The 17,723-nt window shown below is 43.7% G+C and overlaps 1 protein-coding gene across 2 annotated transcripts in view; it reads right to left on the bottom strand.

The window, feature by feature from the left end:
* Positions 1 to 304: 304 nt before the first annotated feature.
* Positions 305 to 17,723, bottom strand: part of GNA13 (G protein subunit alpha 13) — a gene marked incomplete at both ends in the record, with an annotated part of 38,709 nt that continues 21,290 nt past the window's right edge. The window contains 2 exons of one of the 2 annotated variants that reach the window (XM_080713424.1): positions 305 to 877; positions 3,277 to 3,327. In XM_080713424.1, coding sequence (XP_080569550.1) covers positions 305 to 877; positions 3,277 to 3,327 — 624 coding nt within the window. The remainder of the gene's footprint in view (positions 878 to 3,276; positions 3,328 to 17,723) is intronic. The other variant, XM_080713425.1, reaches the window with a different exon arrangement.

Raw genomic sequence — 17,723 nt, 5'->3', positions numbered from 1 at the left:
GGTGGAAGAATCTAAAGCCTGCAATACACTTAGTCTGAGGTTGGCCAAGAAGTTACAACTGAGCTTGAAGGGAAGCCACGTGGGCCAGTCGGAGCCGGGCTTCCAGCAGATGTCGGCGAGGTGTCCTTCAGCAGCTTTCAGCCACAAACCAAAGGCCGCGGGAGGACTACGATTTCCAAGAAGTGAAGCACAGAATCAAGATTTGCCTAATTCCTCTTGTAAACTGCTATTTTAAAAAACAAAACAAGACACACAGAAAACAATCAAGAACACAAAAGGCACTCGAATAGCCCGTCCTCGTGCATCACTGCAGCATGAGCTGCTTGAGGTTGTCGTGAAGAATGGTGTCCTTCACGTCTCGGAAGACCAGGCGGATGTTCTCCGTGTTGATGGCGGTGGTGAAGTGGTGGTACAAGGGCTTCTGCTGCTGGTCCCGGCGCTTGTTTCGGAAACATTCCACCAGGAATTTTTGGACGTCTCTTAAGCAGTGTGGATCCCCTTCAAATTCTAGGAAATAGTCTTTGATACTCACAATTTGAACTTTCTCCTCAAGTAAGTCTGTCTTGTTTAAAAAGAGAATAATGGAGACATTGCTGAAAACCCGGTTATTGACGATGGTTTCAAAAATGTTCAGAGATTCCGTAAGGCGATTGGTCAGTCGATCCTCCATAAGCACCTGGTCAAATTCGCTCGAGGAAACAAGGAAAAGTATCGATGTCACACTGTCGAAGCATTCAAACCAACGTTTCCTTTCCGATCTCTGACCACCTACATCAACCATTTTGAAGGGGACATTTTTGATTTCAAAGTCGTACTCGTGAATGCCTTTGGTGGGTCTTCTGGCGAGCAGGATATCTTGTTGTGATGGAATGTAATCCTGGAAAGGAAAGCAGGTGCGAACTTAGAAAGCCAGAAGCAATGCGCAGGATTTCCAGTGGACCACCAACGAGCCTCGTGGGCGGATATGCACATCTTTTACAAGATTCTTGCACATTCTAACTTTTAAGATGCCATGAAAAATTTAAATGCTAATTTACAAAGAATGGTTCAAAATTCACTGTGAATGTCTCCCATCTCCTGGATCCATCCCGAGGCACGCCAGTGTCTGGCTTGGCAGATCCAGTCTGCTGCCTGGCACACTGCCCTGCAGGGCTGACCTCCCCGCCTGCCCCACCACCACGGGCCCACCAACTCCTCCTGGGAACCGTGGCGGCTTGCCCACTGCACAGCCACCTAGTGCAGCCAGGGGATGTGGGTGCTGAGTCCACTGTGCCACCTGCCTTCCCCAGAGGGGTGCCTCCTAAAGGCACACCCTTGCATAACTCAGTGCAGCCCGCCTGCAGGCAGGTCGGCTTCAGTGCCTCTCAGGCAGCAGCACAATACCCCAGCCAAGTCACTCGCTCCCGCCCACGAGCTACCGTTATCTTGGTGAGCAGCGTCACTTGTCTCCGACTTATTTCAGTAAGTTGGTTCTGACCAAACTGAGCTCCTTAAATGTAGGTATCAAAGAACTAAACACTAACAGTGGGCATTCAATGTGTCACTGCACCTTCGGGGCTTATTTTACTACCGTGCAGTGACCCTGCGAGCTGGCTTCTCCTATTACCCTGTTCGGGTGAAGGACCTGCCGTGTAGAGACCCGCGAGGTCACAGGGCCAGTCTGGGTGTAGCTGGGACAGGAACCAAGAACCTCGGCACACAGAAGGGTTTCAACAGCCCTGGGACCTCAGTTAGGACGCAGAGAGCAATGCCACCCAGAGACCTGCCCGACACATACACAATGCAGCACAACCAGGCTCCTCCCGCCTTCCCATCTCCACGCTGGTCACAGGGGAGGAGGCGCTGCCCTTGCAGAGAGGTGGGTGAAGGACAAACAGAAAGTAACCATCCGAACCATACACGCCACGGGGGACAGGAAGAGTCAGGAGGAGGGGACCAACTGGAACATGTGCTGGGGGAAGCTCTATCCCCAAAGGCAAACTGAGGAGAATAGCTTGTCAAGTTAGCTGTCTAGACAATAAAAAATAATTCAAAAAGTTAGTTTATACTAAGGCTTCTCTAGAGTCGGCCTGTATTTAACTTTTTGTTTTCTTTTTTTGAGATTTACAATCTGACCTGATGGGAAAGTGATAATAAAAAGACCTTAGCTGGGCCTGGTGGCGCATGCGCATAATCCTAGTACTTGGGAGGCTGAGACAGATGAGCATGGGTTTGCAGCCAGCCTTAGCAACTTATCCATAAAAGAATAAAACAGGGATGGGGTACAGCTTAAAGGTAGAATGTTCCTGGGCCCCATCTCCAGTACCACAAAATAAATAAATAACCCTAATATAAATATACATTATAGAGATCTCAATTTCTGGGGGATACCTGTCTAGGAAACAGGGAGGGGTAAATAAAAACAAGCTTAAAGGCAGATAAATGCAATTAAAAAAATACAGGGAAGATGCAGAAATTCACCTGCTAGTTCATATGTCCTACGAACACTTGCATTCTCTCTCCTACTGGGAACAGGGCTCATTTTGTGCTTTTCTTCAGCTATATTTTTAAATTAAAGAACCCACAAGATGCTATTAATATTTATAACAGAAATGTTCTCTAAGAGGAAGCAAATGAAGCTACACTAAATGGAATAACAACTGACCCTAGAGCAGTGGTTTTCAAACATTTGCAGAGCAGCAGACTCCTTAGTCAATGACCTTTCCCATGCTCACCAAGACAGGTGGTGCTCTCTGCCTGCCATGGGTGCTGGGGAGCCAGAGCCAGCCTAGTGCCACGGAGTCACTGGCTCTGAGCAAAACACCCTGGGAAGAGACTCTCCAGGTGTGAGCCCTCTCCTACCGAACGGAGTCCCTCTGGCAGGCTTCCAGAACCAAGCCCGTCACAGTGCAGCGCAACACAAGGAGTCCTGAACTGGGAAATGGTGTTTGCTGGAAGCTTTGGAAACTAAGAATCCACTGTGTTCTATTCCTGATTATAAAACCCCAACAACGCTGACAGATAACGCATGCTCAACTTCAAACACTAACCACTTCTCTCAATGGGTTTATTTCTATGAATTTCCTCAAGAAGTTACTCAATATTCTTAGCTACCACTAAGTCTATCACTCTAAAGAAAGTGGGATGAGTCAGACTACTGCCAACAGGAAAAAGGAAAGCTAATAGCTTAATACATACTTTTTCTAAGTTTCCTAACAAGATGTCCCTAAATAAAAACATCGATATCTCGACAACTGCTTTCGAATATAAACATAAACATCTAGTTTTAAAACTTACTGATTCTCCAAGTTTATCCAAGTTATCCAGGAAATATTTTACAGATTCACCCTAAAAACAAGAAGAAAATAAAACAGTTATGAAGGCTTAGAAATGGATGATCTTGTTACAACAGTTTATATTGTACTGTCTGAGTGTACGCTTAATCCAAACACACTGTGTTGAGTCACTAACTCAGACTGAGCAGCAAACCCTCCTAAAAATGTATAAAATAGCCTGCTCTGCCAAAATGCTAAATCTTCAAAGACTGATTGTATCAGAATTACATGTATGTTTTTTTGACAGAACTATGTACCGAATGGGAGATGTAATCAAAAAGGTAAAAATTGCTTTTGAGATAGAAACAAATCCGTAGCTAAACTTTTAAGCAAGATTCTTTTAGTGTGCATTCCCTATCTTAAGCTTACAGCAGCGGTGATTATCTTTCAGGACGAGGCAACCTCACGGCTGCACACTCCCCAGGAACAAGCAGAAGGCACACCTTGGGGAGAGATGCCGGCCTGCTGCGGACTTCACCAGCTGAGGTGCCTTCTTCCCGAGGGCTGCCCTTTCTGAGTCCAGATTTCTGCTAGTCTCTCCCACAATTTCAAACTGTATGAGAATACAGTCCTAAAACCAAAGAACTTAGGAAGAGGCAAACCTGAGCCAGGTGGCATACTCCTGTCACCCCAAGTCCTTGGGAGGCTGAGGTCAGAGGCCTCAGGCTCAGGGCCAGCCTGTCTCAAAATTAAAAATGAAAAAGGGACAGGGATGCAGCTCAGCGGCAGAGTGCCTATGGGTTCAATTTCCAGCAGAGCCAAACAGAACAAAAAGGCAACAAAAGAAAAGACAAAGAAGAGGGGAAGGTGTTTGGGGAAGAAAGGGCTCTGTGCTTCCTGCCCCTGCCCGACACTGCTTCCCGGGGCCAGAGCACAGCGCCACCTCAGGACTCCTAGGACCTGGGTTAGCACTTGGGTCTGGGTGAGCTCCAGCCTCTGCCGTTCAAGGGTGCCCAGGACACACGCTGAGTCACAAGACCTTACAGCACAGACCTCAGACCTGATTTTAAGATCCTGTTGTATCTTAAGCTTGTGTGGGTTGTGGCTATTGCTAGTCAGCATATTATCATGTGAAACAGGATTTTTAATATTTTAATCCATTTAAAAATATAAGCCCATGACATGTTAACATATTTTTCTATGGCTTAACAGACAAAAGGAAAATTCTTATTTGCTTCTGTGTCTGAACACCTATGATGGGTTATTCTGCTTGAAATAAATAAACTCTGGCCTTACCAAAAAGTGGCACTAGAAAAGGATGAGTATTCTAATAACCTTTTCAGGTTATATTCCTTATTACTAAGCCAAAATTTGGCATACATTTCTTAAAGGTTAGTTCCCTGTAGAACTGGAAGCCCTACCAATATGCTTTTCACATTCTATTATGTTAAAAAGTCATTGGTACTCTGAAAGGACTTTGGCCCACTTATAATTCTACAGTCAGTCACTGGTCACTTGGAACACAGTGGGTTACCAAGTTATACATATCATCCAATGTTCGTGCGTCTCATTCTAGGATATTTAAAAAATCGTACTTGTTATATCACCTCAATTTTAAGTCTTTGGAAAGCTGCCAAGTTCACACTGGCAGGCAGGGGATATGTTTTTCTAAATCCTAATTTTCGCTTGAAAGCTCCAGTTTTCTCACTGCAACAAAAACTCTCAGTCATTTTCTTTAAAATGACAGATTCACATAACTCATTTCTTAAAAATGTCTGAATGGCAATTCTTCTTTTAGGCAAAGTGTCACTCTGTTAAACACGGCTGCCAGTGCAGGTCCAGTGCGCTGAGTCCCAGGGCTTTTCCTACACCATCCCCTGCTTCTGGAGAGGGCAAGTGCCCTGTGTCAGCACGGAACAAGCCAGAGAGGTGCTACTCAAAGGTGAAGACGGAACACAACCAACAGCTGTCCTGTTCACTCATGGGCAGTCCAAGTGAAAATGGATTTGATTTTTATGGTTCTGGGTTTTTAAAATTGCAAATACATGGTGGTGAAGAACACGAGCAGTATAGTATGAGGCTAACAGACGGACTGTGTGCCAAGGCGCTAACAGTTTGGTCCACTGGGCCACTTCACCCTGCTGTCTTGTACCAGCATGTCGACACTGTCAAGTATCCAGTGTCACTATGGAGAGTTCCCAACTCAAAGAGCTCTGGAAAGTTCTGGTGATCCCAAGGAGCTGATGGACCACACTTTGAGGGCTCTGCCTTGAAGCGTATCATTGGGGGCTGGGGGAGGGGAAGGGGGGGAGGAGGAGGAGGAGATGGAGATGATGGAGATGATGCGTGTGGTGGGGTGGGGGTTAGGTTAAGCTATGGCCTGCCCACCAGCAAAGCTCCCGTGCCGGCAGTGCAGCTCAGGGCTGGGCCCTGGGGACTGTGAGTTCCTGGCCCCCGTTGGCTCCTGGCCACTGCCGGGAGCCGAGGGCAGCTTTCCTGTTCCGCTGCTCTGGTATCTCTGTCTTGGAGCCTGCTGACTGAGAGGAACCTCGGAAACCATGAACCCAAATAAACCTTTCCTCTTCAAAGCTGCTCCTGCCAGATACTTGATCACAGTGATAATAGAACTGATTAAAACAAGAAGCGTCTGTAATTTCCTTAGGACCGTATGTGGTGTTTGATCATTATCATTTTCTGGACCTGAAATATTTGTATTTATAGGACCTAAATACATTTCACTTTTTTTAGGGGAAGAAAAATTTTAAATTTTCAACTATTTCATTTTCCATTAACAGGTTATTTGGTCAAACCCATATGAATATTTTGTATTATACAACCCATTTTAAAAATAAAAACCCTTTCTTCCTTCTCCCCTTGGATTAAACACAAGGGCATTCTACTTCCAAGCCACATCCAGCCCTTTTTATTTTGAAACAGGGCTTGTTAAGTTGAAGAGGCCTGAATCTGTTTAATCCTCCTGTCTCAGTCTCCCAGGTACTTGGGATGACAGGTGTGTACCTCTATACCCAGCAATGTTTTCATGTTTTGATGGATAACCAGAGACCAACAGAATCTGGGATTTATCTTTAAATAATACATCACTATTTACTTATAGCCTTCTTTGCACAACCCAAACAGGGTTATACTCATAAAATACTTAAGGAATTAAGCAATAACGATTAATTTCATTACTCACTGAGATAACCACTGTTAACATTTGAGGTTATTTCCTTCTCTCCATTTTTATATATTGAACATAGTTGAAATAATAAGGATAAGTTTGTATCTTGATTTTCCACTTAATTATAAATTTTAATGGTTACAATAGTTTGTGTGTACTACTAGGGGTGAAACCCAGGGATGTTCTACCTCCAAGTTACACCCCACCCCCATTTTATTATTTATTTACAAACAGTAGCGCTATGGTGCGGAGGGCCCCTTCGATGATCCCGTGTCAGTCTCCCAGGTACTAGGTTTATAAGCCTGTGCCACCATGACAGGCCACAATAGTTTAAGTATTTATATGCTAAAAGGTAAAAACAACAACAAAAATAACTCTGGCATGGTGGTGCATGCTTACAATCCCAGTACTTGGGAGGCCAAGACAGGAAGATCGTAGGTTCACGGCCAGCCTCAGCTACTTAGTGAGCTCTTGTTTCAAAATAAAAACTAAAAAACTGGGCTGGGGTTATAGCTCAAAGATAGATGGGGTTCCATCCCCAGAACCACACAAACACACAAAAGGAAAACAAACAGACCATTGATCTAATCTAATGTTGAATATTTGAGTCTTTTTTTGGGTGTGTGGTACTGGGGATTAAACCCAGGGGCATTCTACCTCTGAGCAACCCCACAGCCCCTATTTTTAATTCTTTTGAATCTGAGATTCTCCTGTCTCGGCCTCCCAAGTACTGGGATTACAAGTGTGTGCCACTATGCCTGACCTTTCATTTCTTTTTAATAAGCAGCTTTAATATTTTCAATTAACATGATAACCAACTTGGAGCGTATAGCTGTATGCTTTCTGAATTATGCCCAGTGATCTCGGATGACTATGGCAGCGGTTAAACATGCTGAAGATGCTGCTGCCACACCGTCGGCCCTCCCCGCAGGGGAGTACGGAGCCTGTTCTTCAACAGTGAATCCAGATGAAGATCAACTAGGCCAAGGTCATCTAAGAGTGTTCTGCGGGTGGTTCTGTAACTAACTAAGATGCAGACTCTGAGAGGCTCCACAGTCTGGTGACCGGTGCTCAGCATCTTCAGGACCACAGAACAAGAGAACTCTACTTAAAAGCACAAATAAGCCCCACATCCAAATCAACAATGAATGGTCAACTCTGCAAGTCTGCATTTCAATTAGTACTGTTTATCTTGACAGATGGGCAGAGAAATGAAAGTTACTGAGACATTAATATGAACACACTAATAGTATCTGAAGGAGCAACCCTCTCCTCTTGAAAAAGTAAATGCTAGCCGGGTGGAATGGCACATGCCTATAATCCCAGTACTTGGGAGGCTGAGATAGGAGGATGACAGGTTTGCAGCCGGCTCCAGCAATTCAGCAAGGCCCTCTGCAACTTTGTGAGACCCTGTTTCAAAATAAAAAATAAAATAGGAGCCGGGCATGGTGGCACATGCTTGTAATCCCCACATTTGGGAGTCTGAGACAAGAGGAACTGGGTTCCTGGCCAGCCCCAGCTACTTAGTGAGGCCCTCCTCAACTTAGTGAGACCTTGTTTCAAAATAAAGAATAATAAATAGGGCTAGGGATGTAGCTCAGAGGTAAAATGCCCCTGGGTTCCATCCCTAGTACCAAACACAAAAAAAATACATAAAGTAAAATAAAGCTGAGGGTGTAACTCAAAGGCAGAATGATCCTGGGTCCAATCCCCAGTACAAAAACACAACTCCTGCCAAGAAAGCCCAAGCAAATGCTTATACCCGACCCACTGTTCGTGAGGGTGCAGTGGGACTGGTGCACTCATTGTGGTGATCTTGCAAATTCACACCAGCCTTTCTAATACTGATGCTAAGGAAAAGTGGGAACCCCAGTCTATTTTCTAGAACGGAGTCATCTGGCCAAGCCTGCACTTCCCTAGGCTGCAATTTCCCCAACAATAAGGTGAGGAAAAATTCACTAGTTCAACAGATAATCACTCAATTTTCACCCAAAGCAACATTTTCAGTCTCTATCACTTATTTAAAATTAGGTTTTTCTTTCCTTATATGCCTTGTGTTTATTAACATGAAACTTGTTTTTTTTTTTTTTTTGTGGTACTGGGATGAAACCCTTCTACCTCCGGGCTACACTCCCAGACCTATTTTATATTTTATTTGGAAACAGGGTCTCTTAAGCCAGCGCAGCTGGCTTCGAACCTGCGCGATCCTCCTGTCTCCACCTTCCAGGCGCGGGGATTACAAGCGTGCGCTGCCACGCTCGGCATGAAACTTGCTTTTGCTGTCAATCAGTTTTCAAGTTATATGGCTTAAACTCTTTGCTAATACAAAAGTAAAGGATTTCATGTTTTGGGCAAGAAATATTATTTTGTTTTGTGGTACTAGGGATGGAACCCAGGATATTCTACCTCTGAGCTACACCCCCAGCCCTATTTTCGAAACAGGGTCTCCTATATTATAAAGTGCCTCACTAAAATGCTGAGGCTATCCTTGAACTGAGTCCTTGTCCTCCCATCTCAGCCTCCCACGTACTGGGATTACAGGCCTGGGCCACTCTGCCCAGGTTAATATTATGGGTTTAAGAGTCATTTGCTGTTGGTTATAACTTGAAAATGTTTTAACTTTTCCCAGTTCATTTCATGTTATTGAAGGGACTTTTTACTAAAATTCTAAAGAAAATTTATTTCATATTAAGGCTTTTAAATTTAAGATATTGTATGTTACTCTCTAGTTCTTTTATTCTGTGTTCAGAAAACTGAGATAGCTTGCTTTCTAGGTTACTGTAAGCTTGGAAAGTATAAAACAACGTGGCATTCTGGGAAGTCTTTCAGCATTTCTTTAGTTTGGGACATCTAAATGTCCATCTAAGCGGTGGCTCCAACCAAAGGCAAGCTTACTGCTGCGACTGTCAACGACTCGGGGAGCCTCAGCTGCCTTCTGAGTTTTAAAATCCTATGAGGGTCTACAAAGCGGAGGCTACAGAAAAATTGACAGAACTGTGACTAGGCTGGGAATGGCCTCAATGGCATGCCCCATCCACAAGAATGTTTGTTATAAACATCCTTTTCTGTTTGTAAAGACAAAATGAACCAGAAACCCTAAGTTTGAAGTTAATATAAAAGATGGAAACATAGTTAGAAAAAAGTTTCTATCAAGCAGTTATAGAGACTTAGCAGTTTACATGCCCAGATGTTGAACAAGAGGCAGTTTTACTCAATGCTCTCCTCTGCACCACTGAAATAGCTAACGGACAGGACTCAGAAGGCACTTTAAAAGGACAGGAAATTTAAGCTCAATAGCCACAGAATACACAAGAAGATGCTACCTGTTTTTTTGGGGGGAAGAACATGGTCAAAACTACCGGCAGCTTTACCACCCCCCCCCTTGCAGTACTGGGGGTTGAACCTAGGGCATTCTACCTCCAAGTTATACCCCTAAACCTATTTTTTTTTAAATTCTTATTTTGAAACAGAATTGGAGCGCCTCACTAAGTAGTTGAGGCTGGCCATGAGTCTGTGATCCTCCTGTCTCAGCCTCCCAAGTACTGGGATGACAAGTGTGCGCCACCATGCCTGGCTGAAGAAAAATTTCTGAAGTCTATAGAGAGGAGGATCAAATGGAGATTTTTGGATAGGCATACATATTCCAGAAAGCCATCTGGAAATACGTACCAAGGCCTTTAAAAAGGATCCCCATGACAGTCCCACTAAATGTGCAGCCTCAACGATGGTAGTAAACTGCTATTACTGGTGGAGAGCCAACTCTTTTTGTATGTCCAGATTATTCTACACCAGGATCCAAATCCAGTCTACTGTCTGCTCTTGTCTGGCTCATTTCTAAATGGTGAGGGAAAGGTAAAAGAATATTTCATGACATGTGAAAATGATTTGAAACTCAACTCTGCATGTCCGCGGATGGCCGCACCGGAGCCGGCCTCGCTGGCTGGCTCGTGCGCCGTGCCGGGCTGCCTTCGTGCTCCCCAGGCCAGGCGCCCAGGAGGCAGAGGCTGTGTTGGCACTCCTACGGCCAGGGACCCTGCTCTGGGCACTGAACTGCAGTGGCAGAGCTATGGCTGTATGTTTCAAATGCCATCAGTACTGCTGTTCCACAATATTAAAATTCATTGGTAATAAGTTCCTATCTACCATAAAGAGAAAAAAGATAACAGAATAGCATGAAGACTTTGAATGTCACACTGTTAACTTCACTGCCATGTGGATCATTCTGATATCAAGGTAAATGGCAAAGCACTGTACTTATTGTGCAATGAACGGCAGCTATGCTAAAAGAATATAACATACAGCAACGTTTAGACACTAAACACTCTTCACCAATTCCCAACTGATAGGACAGCAAGTTAGAAAAGAAGTTCCAAAATTTAAAAGGCAACAGATCATCACAGAATTTGTTCACAAAGAATGAAAATGCGTCCAGAATCCAAGTCTCCAAATAGTTCATTCATTAGCCAAGCAGAGAATGCCACTTACCCCTAATGAGCTCATTAATTCATGTTTGATTACAGCAACCAAAGAAATATGTCCAGAGAAATAATGCCATTAGCCTTTCTGAGAGGACAGTTGCTTAGAGTTGAGGGCATTAGGAATGACTATCAAATGCCAACTAAAATGAATGCTTATAATCCCAGAACCTGGGAGGCAGACAAGAGGCTCACAGGTTCTCAGGCAGCCTCAGCTACTTGTGAGGCCTCGGCAACTTGGTGAGACTCTGCTTCAAAATAAATAAAAAATAGAGCTGGGGGTGTAGCTCGGAGATTAAATGCTCTGAGTCCAATCTCCAGTACTACAAAAAAAAAAAAAAAAAAAAAAAGATTTCAAAACTTTCTTTGATTCTTGCTGAGTTTATTAGCAACAGTGCTGGGGTTTTTTTTGTTGGTGTTGCTGTAGTTTTTTGTTTTGTGGTACTGGGGGTGGAACCCAGGGCTTTTCTATCTCCAGGGTATACTCCCAGACCTATTTTTATACTTTTTTTGGAAACAAGGTCTCACTAAGTTGCTGAAGCTGGCTTCCAACCTGTGTGATCCTCCTGTCTCAGCCTCCCAAGTGCTGGGATTACAAGCATGTGCCACCATGCTTGGTAGCAGTGCTGTTTTTTTTTTTTTTTGTTTTGTGTTTTGTGTGTGCGTGTGTGTTTTGTGGTGGTACTGGGGATGGAACCCTTCTACCTCCCGGCTACACTCCCAGACCTATTTTATATTTTATTTGGAAACAGGGTCTCTTAAAACAGCGAGGCTGGCTTTGAACCTGCGTGATCCTCCTATCTCAGCCTCCCAAGCGCTGGGATTAAAAGTGTGCGCCACCACGCCCGGCACAGTGCTGTTTTTTTACTCAAGGAACAAATGCTAAGCTTGGAGTGCCTGAAGAATCAGCCTGTATGAATGGGTAGTCTATGGGAAGTACACGGGTCTGTCATGAGCTGCTGAATCGGCAGTGCCAATGATGAGCCTAATTTCCTCTTGTGAAATTGACTAATCACTAAAAGTGTGAACTTTTGTCAGAACCAAATAGTGAATATTCTGTTGTGCCCGATCACAATTCAGTGGTTCAGCAGTGAAGTTTTACTGAAAAATAGAAGCTTGCTTTATGTATTTATTTGTATGTGGAATTGGGGGCTGAAACCAGGAGCATGACCTCTGCCCTTTTCATTTTTTACATTGAAACAGGATCTTCCTAAGTTACTGAGGGTCTAAGCTAAATTGCTGAGACTGGCCTCAAACCTGCGATTCTCCTATCTCAGCCTCCCGAGTGCTAGGGTTACAAGCCCGTGCCACCATGCCCAGTTACTACTGAAATTTTTGAGCATGAAACTGAATTTTTTCTGAACAAGAAATACCACGACTGTTGAACACTGGTTTTGGAAATTAGCTTTGGGGAAGAGTTGGTTCTATTTCTGAAGGAATTCAACCCAAAATTACAAGGCAAAACAGCCTTTTTGGCGAAGCTCATACTCTGGCAAAGTCATTTCAACAACTACCATTGCTGGAATCACGCGCAGTGTCAAACTGCCTTATCTACATTCTCTGCTGTCAAGATTGACAGAGCGCGCCAGCCATCCCCACCCGAACTTCAGCAGCAGCAGCTTCCAGGCCCCAGTGCAAGTGCAAAGGAAAGCCCCCTATTTCAAAGTCCGTTTAACTGCAGGTAAGCAGCCTCCTCCCAACCTTCAGCTGGAGGTGGCTAAACTGCAGTGGTGACCGGCCAAGAAGAAACACTGAAGGGTCTGACAAGAGTCCCACACACGCTCCCGAGCAGCAGCGCTGCTCGGCTCAGTCACATGCCCTGGGCAGCAGCTACTCAATAAAGACATTTTCTCTTTCTTTCTTTTTCTTTTTGTTTTTTGTGGTGCTGGGCAAGCATGCTAAGCAAGTATTCTACCACTGACAAATTAGCTTTTTAAAAGCCTTGTACAAGTGCCAAGATGCTAAGGAACTGGACTAGAAATTTAATGATATCTTACAGCAAAAGTAAGTTTCAAGAAACATTTTATATTTTTCAAAATTCAACTAAGTCACGCCCATAAAAACCAAGTCTTCATTTGGGATTTCTGGATTGGAAATCAACAGTGAAATTGAGTCTCTGTATAGCTTTCTCTTCTAAAGCTGACTGGCACTGCAGACCAGCTGTATGATTCGCTTCACTAACAGCCTAGCTGCCTAATTTCAAATGTCCACCATAGTCCACACGGCCTTTAAGCACACGCTGAGATTTTGTGATTAAAAATTAACGAACCTGTTATTCCAGGTGTAACACTGTTGGGCCTCTAAAAAGCACAAATGCGAAAAGTTACTAGAACTCCTAATTATATTCTAGCAACAGGACCCTCAGTTAAACTTACAAAAGTAACCTGCTCCTGCGAGAGCCACTTTCAGGTCCCCAAGGAGGCTGGTGGAAGGAGGCCCCTCCCCAACTCCCACCTGCCCGCTTCTGTCCCCGCTCCTCTTCCAGCACCCGCCCAGACACTTCCAGAGGACTGCGGTCCCTAGAACCTAGCCTGCCCTACTGGGGGATAGTCTCCTTAGAGAGAAACAATACAGGCTTTGTTTTTAAAAGGAAGCAGGGTTGCTAGCAACTTTATTTTATTTTATAAATACTTTTTGGTGATACTGGGGAGGAACCCAGAGGCTTTCTACCTCTGGGATATATTTCCAGACCTATTTTCTATTTTATTTGGAAACAGGGTCTCACTAAGTAGCTGAGGCTGGCTTCAAACCTGCGCGATCCTCCTGTCTCAGCCTCTCAGGCGCGGGGATTACAAGCGTGCACCACCACGCCCGGCTTACTAGCAACTTTAATACTGAGAAACTCATCCATCTGAAGAACACTGGGAAAACTTAAGGACTAAGGACACAATCCACTTGTACTGCTTGGGCAAAAAGTCTTTACCAAGGACTACCTAGAACAGCAGAGGGAGAACAGTCTTGGTGATGACTTAAGAGTTAGTAAGTCACGTTAGCCTGTCCCAGCTGATCCAACATGACCCTCTCCTGCTCTGTTCTCCGTGTACCCTGCCGCCTCTGACACTGCTCCCCACCCGACACCCTCCTCCCCTCCTTGGAGCATCTACACTCATACAGGAAGACACAGGACACACAGATGGCAACGGGAGGAGTGCTCAAACAACTAACCTTGCCCCCCCTTTAAAGAAGAAAAGCCTGAAGCCAGAGCGGTTAGGTGGCTTAGCAGACAGAGCTATTCTAGTGGCAGAAATTGAAAGACAACTATTTTAGTGACAAGAATTGAAATCATTTCTTCACTAAGAATTTAAGGTAAACTGATTTTTGGCGTGGTCCCCAGCCCACCACAACTTCCCGACTAATCACATGCTACACGCCAGCATCCTGGGCGCTGACGCGGCGGGCCTCTCAGCCTCCCCTTCACGCGGGGGGGGGAGTCCCGTCTGCAGAAGTCTAGGCCCAGGCCTCCTGCGACACCTGTCTGTGTCTCAGAATAGGAACACCACCTTGTGCACAGCAACAGGTATGTAAACATCTGCTGAACTTTTGTTATAACTTCCTCTTTATGACATCCTGTTTCCATCTTATTATTTCTACAAATGTCAGTCATTGTAAGCATTAAATACGGAGTAGGAAGGTTTTATTAATTGCTGCATAATTTCTTTACTATAAATATATAGTAAAATGAACCCCCCCCCCCCCGCCAATCAGAGCATGTCAAACAACAGTACATGGACACAGTCCAAGACAGGCCAGTATAAACTCCATCCACCAAAGTACTGGCGGCACATCGAGGCAGCAGGCGGGGAAGGAGGGGTGCCTTCCAATGGAGCGGGAAGGAGTTTGTGTGCTGGGGATGGAACCCAGGGCGTTCTACCTCTGAGCTACACCCCAGTCCCTTTTTTATTTTGAAACAGGATCTCACTAAGTTGCAGAGGGCTTATTAAATTCTTGAGGCTGGCTATGAACCCATGATCCTCCTGTCTCAGCCTCATAAGTACCGGGATTACAAGAGTATGCCACCACATCTGGATGAAGGCTTTTATTTCTGGCATTGGGGATTGAACCCAGGAGCCACACCCCTGCCCTCTTTATTTTTGAAGCAGCTTCTTGCTAAGTTGCTGAGGTTGGTTGGCCTTAAACTTGCAATCCTCCTGTCTCGGCCTCTGGAGTACTGGACTATAGGTGTGGGTCACTACCCCTGGCTGCAGGAAGGTTTTTAAAGTAACTCTTTATCACTAAATTCTATTTGTTTACAAAGATATAAATAGTGATGGAAGAAAATCAAGAGAAGAACTTAAATTGACATGACTGAGTTATTCCCAGGCATGAAATACACTGCCTTCTTCAGTACCTCTGGATACCCTGAACGCACTGTGCTATGGGGAAGATTGAACACGAAGATCCTACTCCATGCAAGTGATCATTAAATGTTATAAATCAAAAAGATATGCAATAAAAGCGCTAAAGTACTCTGTAGTTAAAAGAGTAATAATCAGATAGAATCTGGAAGGGGCAAAGATGACGATGAATCCTCATGACTGCTCTTTCTGAGTAGATTTAGAATGTTTCTGAAATCTGTAAAGGTTTAGCAGATCTAAATTCTAAGTACTGGCAAGGCAGGGCTGGACCTGCCCCTAGACTAGATCTCCAGAGGTGGTGAAGCCCAGGATGATTCTGAAAGGCGTTTTGTGATAGGCAGTATGTCTCGTAATTACTAATACTGGAAAACTGTCAAATTTTCAATGTCAAATTCCAACAATAAGAATTTTAGATTAATATATATGATGGATATAGTTATTTCATTTTACTAGATTATTTTATATAGACCATGGTGAAAGGCAAAAGACTGAGGCACTGAAATGGGCTCTTTAAAAGAACCATCATTGCTTAATCTTATAAAAATGTGAAAACTTAATTGCAAGCTAATTAAGTATGTTTATAAATGACAAAAAGTTCACTTTGGAAAAAAAAAGTAGCCTGGTACAATGGCACACACTTGTAATTCTATACTTGGGCTGAGAAAAGAGGGTTGCAGGTTTCAGGCCAGTCTTCGCAACTTAGTGAGACCTTTTTTCAAAATTTAAAAAAAAAAAAAGGGCTAGGGGTGTATCTCAGAGGTAGCACGTCCCTAGGTTGAATCCCTAGCACATTAAAAAAAGTAAACTATGTAGAATAAAATAAGGTAGTAAATTAAAGAGTAAAAAATTCTGGGTATGATGGTGGATGCCTGTAATCCTAGTACTTGGAGACTGAGATAGGAGGATCACAGGTTTGAAAACAGCCTAGGCATGTAGTAAGACTCTCTTCAACCTAGTAAGACCCTGTTTCACAATAAAAAAATAAAATTGGGCTGGGGGTGTAGCTCTGAGGTAGAATCCTCAGTACCATAAAAAAGTAAAAAATTATCCTATTTTTATGTATTGAAGCTCTTTTGGTTATAAGACTGGCATTACCTACAATAACCTGTTGATTAAAAGTAAACATAAGCCGGGCGTGGTGGCGCAGGCTTGCAATCCCCGCGCTTGGGAGCCAGAGACAGGAGGATCGCACAGGTTCGAAGCCAGCCTCGTTGGCTTAAGAGACCCTGTTTCCAAATTAAAAAAAATACAAAATAGGTCTGGGAGTGTAGCCCGGAGGTAGAAAGGCTTCCAGGAACCCCAGTACCACCAAAAACAAAAAAAGTAAACATAATAGTTCAATAAATATTAAATTCAAAGACATTTTCTATTAACAAGATCATTAAGTGGTGGGAACTTCTCTTCTGAAACCTAAGTATTTAAGTGATTCTGAGACTGACAGTATAATCGCAAGCTGACAGTCTCTTCATACAGGGCCATCACGCAGTGAAGTGCTATGAGGAGCAGACATTCTCTGAAGTGCTGGAACATTACAAGATAGGTGTTTGTTCTAAAACACCTGCTGCCAATGGTTTAAAGTGGTTGCACACTTTCCATGTATATTTAAATGCTTCTACTTGCAATGGTGGAATATCTGGGGAAAAGAATCAAAAGAGTGGGGAGAAAACCTTCTACTCATCCCTTAACCGGATGACAACTGTGAACGGCCTCTATTAGCATAAGGTTTTGTATACCTATAATATGTCTTCAATTTCCACCAGTCTTACAATCCCCAAATTCAGGTCAAATTGTTTCCTGAATATTAATTAGGCAGGGCTCATTAAGCATGCTTGAGGAAAAGAGGAAACTTACTAACTTGCCTTTAAGAGACCTACACGTAAGCTCTCCTCGAGGATGCACATTTGCATCACTCAAACTTTCAGTCCTGAGCACATCCTGATGAAGTCTCAATTAAGAAGACTTTAGTATACTATTCTCTAAGTAGGCTGTGTAATATAAGCCTTTCCATCTAGCATGTAGTTTTCAACAAGAATTAAATGCCAAATAGTAAAAGAAATAGTAACAGAAAATGGGAAAGTTTGAGTTTCAAGCTGGCTAACGAGTCAAGACTCTTCAACTTAAGGATGTGGATAGTAACAAAGACAAAAGGTAGTATTTCTTATGAAGACTCAGTTTTCCATCCCATCCTTTCTTTCTTGTGTCTCCACGTGTTCATGTGAAAATACACCATGAAATGCTCTGCCTGGGTTGGAGGCCACCCTCTGCAACTAAGTGAGATCCTGTTCAAAAATAAAAAATAAAACAGCTGGGGGATAGCTCAGAGGTAGAAGCCCCTCGGGGCCAATCCCTAGGATCAAAAAGAAAAAGAAATGCTCTGCTCATAGTATTTATGTAAAATCAAAGATTCTGACGTTATTTACAATTCCTTCAAGTCAGTAAATATAAAAACAGGCCTGAT

Source organism: Muscardinus avellanarius (assembly GCF_963383645.1).
Source record: "Muscardinus avellanarius genome assembly, chromosome: 16".
NCBI classification, from domain to species: Eukaryota; Metazoa; Chordata; class Mammalia; order Rodentia; family Gliridae; genus Muscardinus; species Muscardinus avellanarius.
Note: the sequence above shows the minus strand (reverse complement) of the source record. Positions and strands in the feature narration are given on the sequence as shown.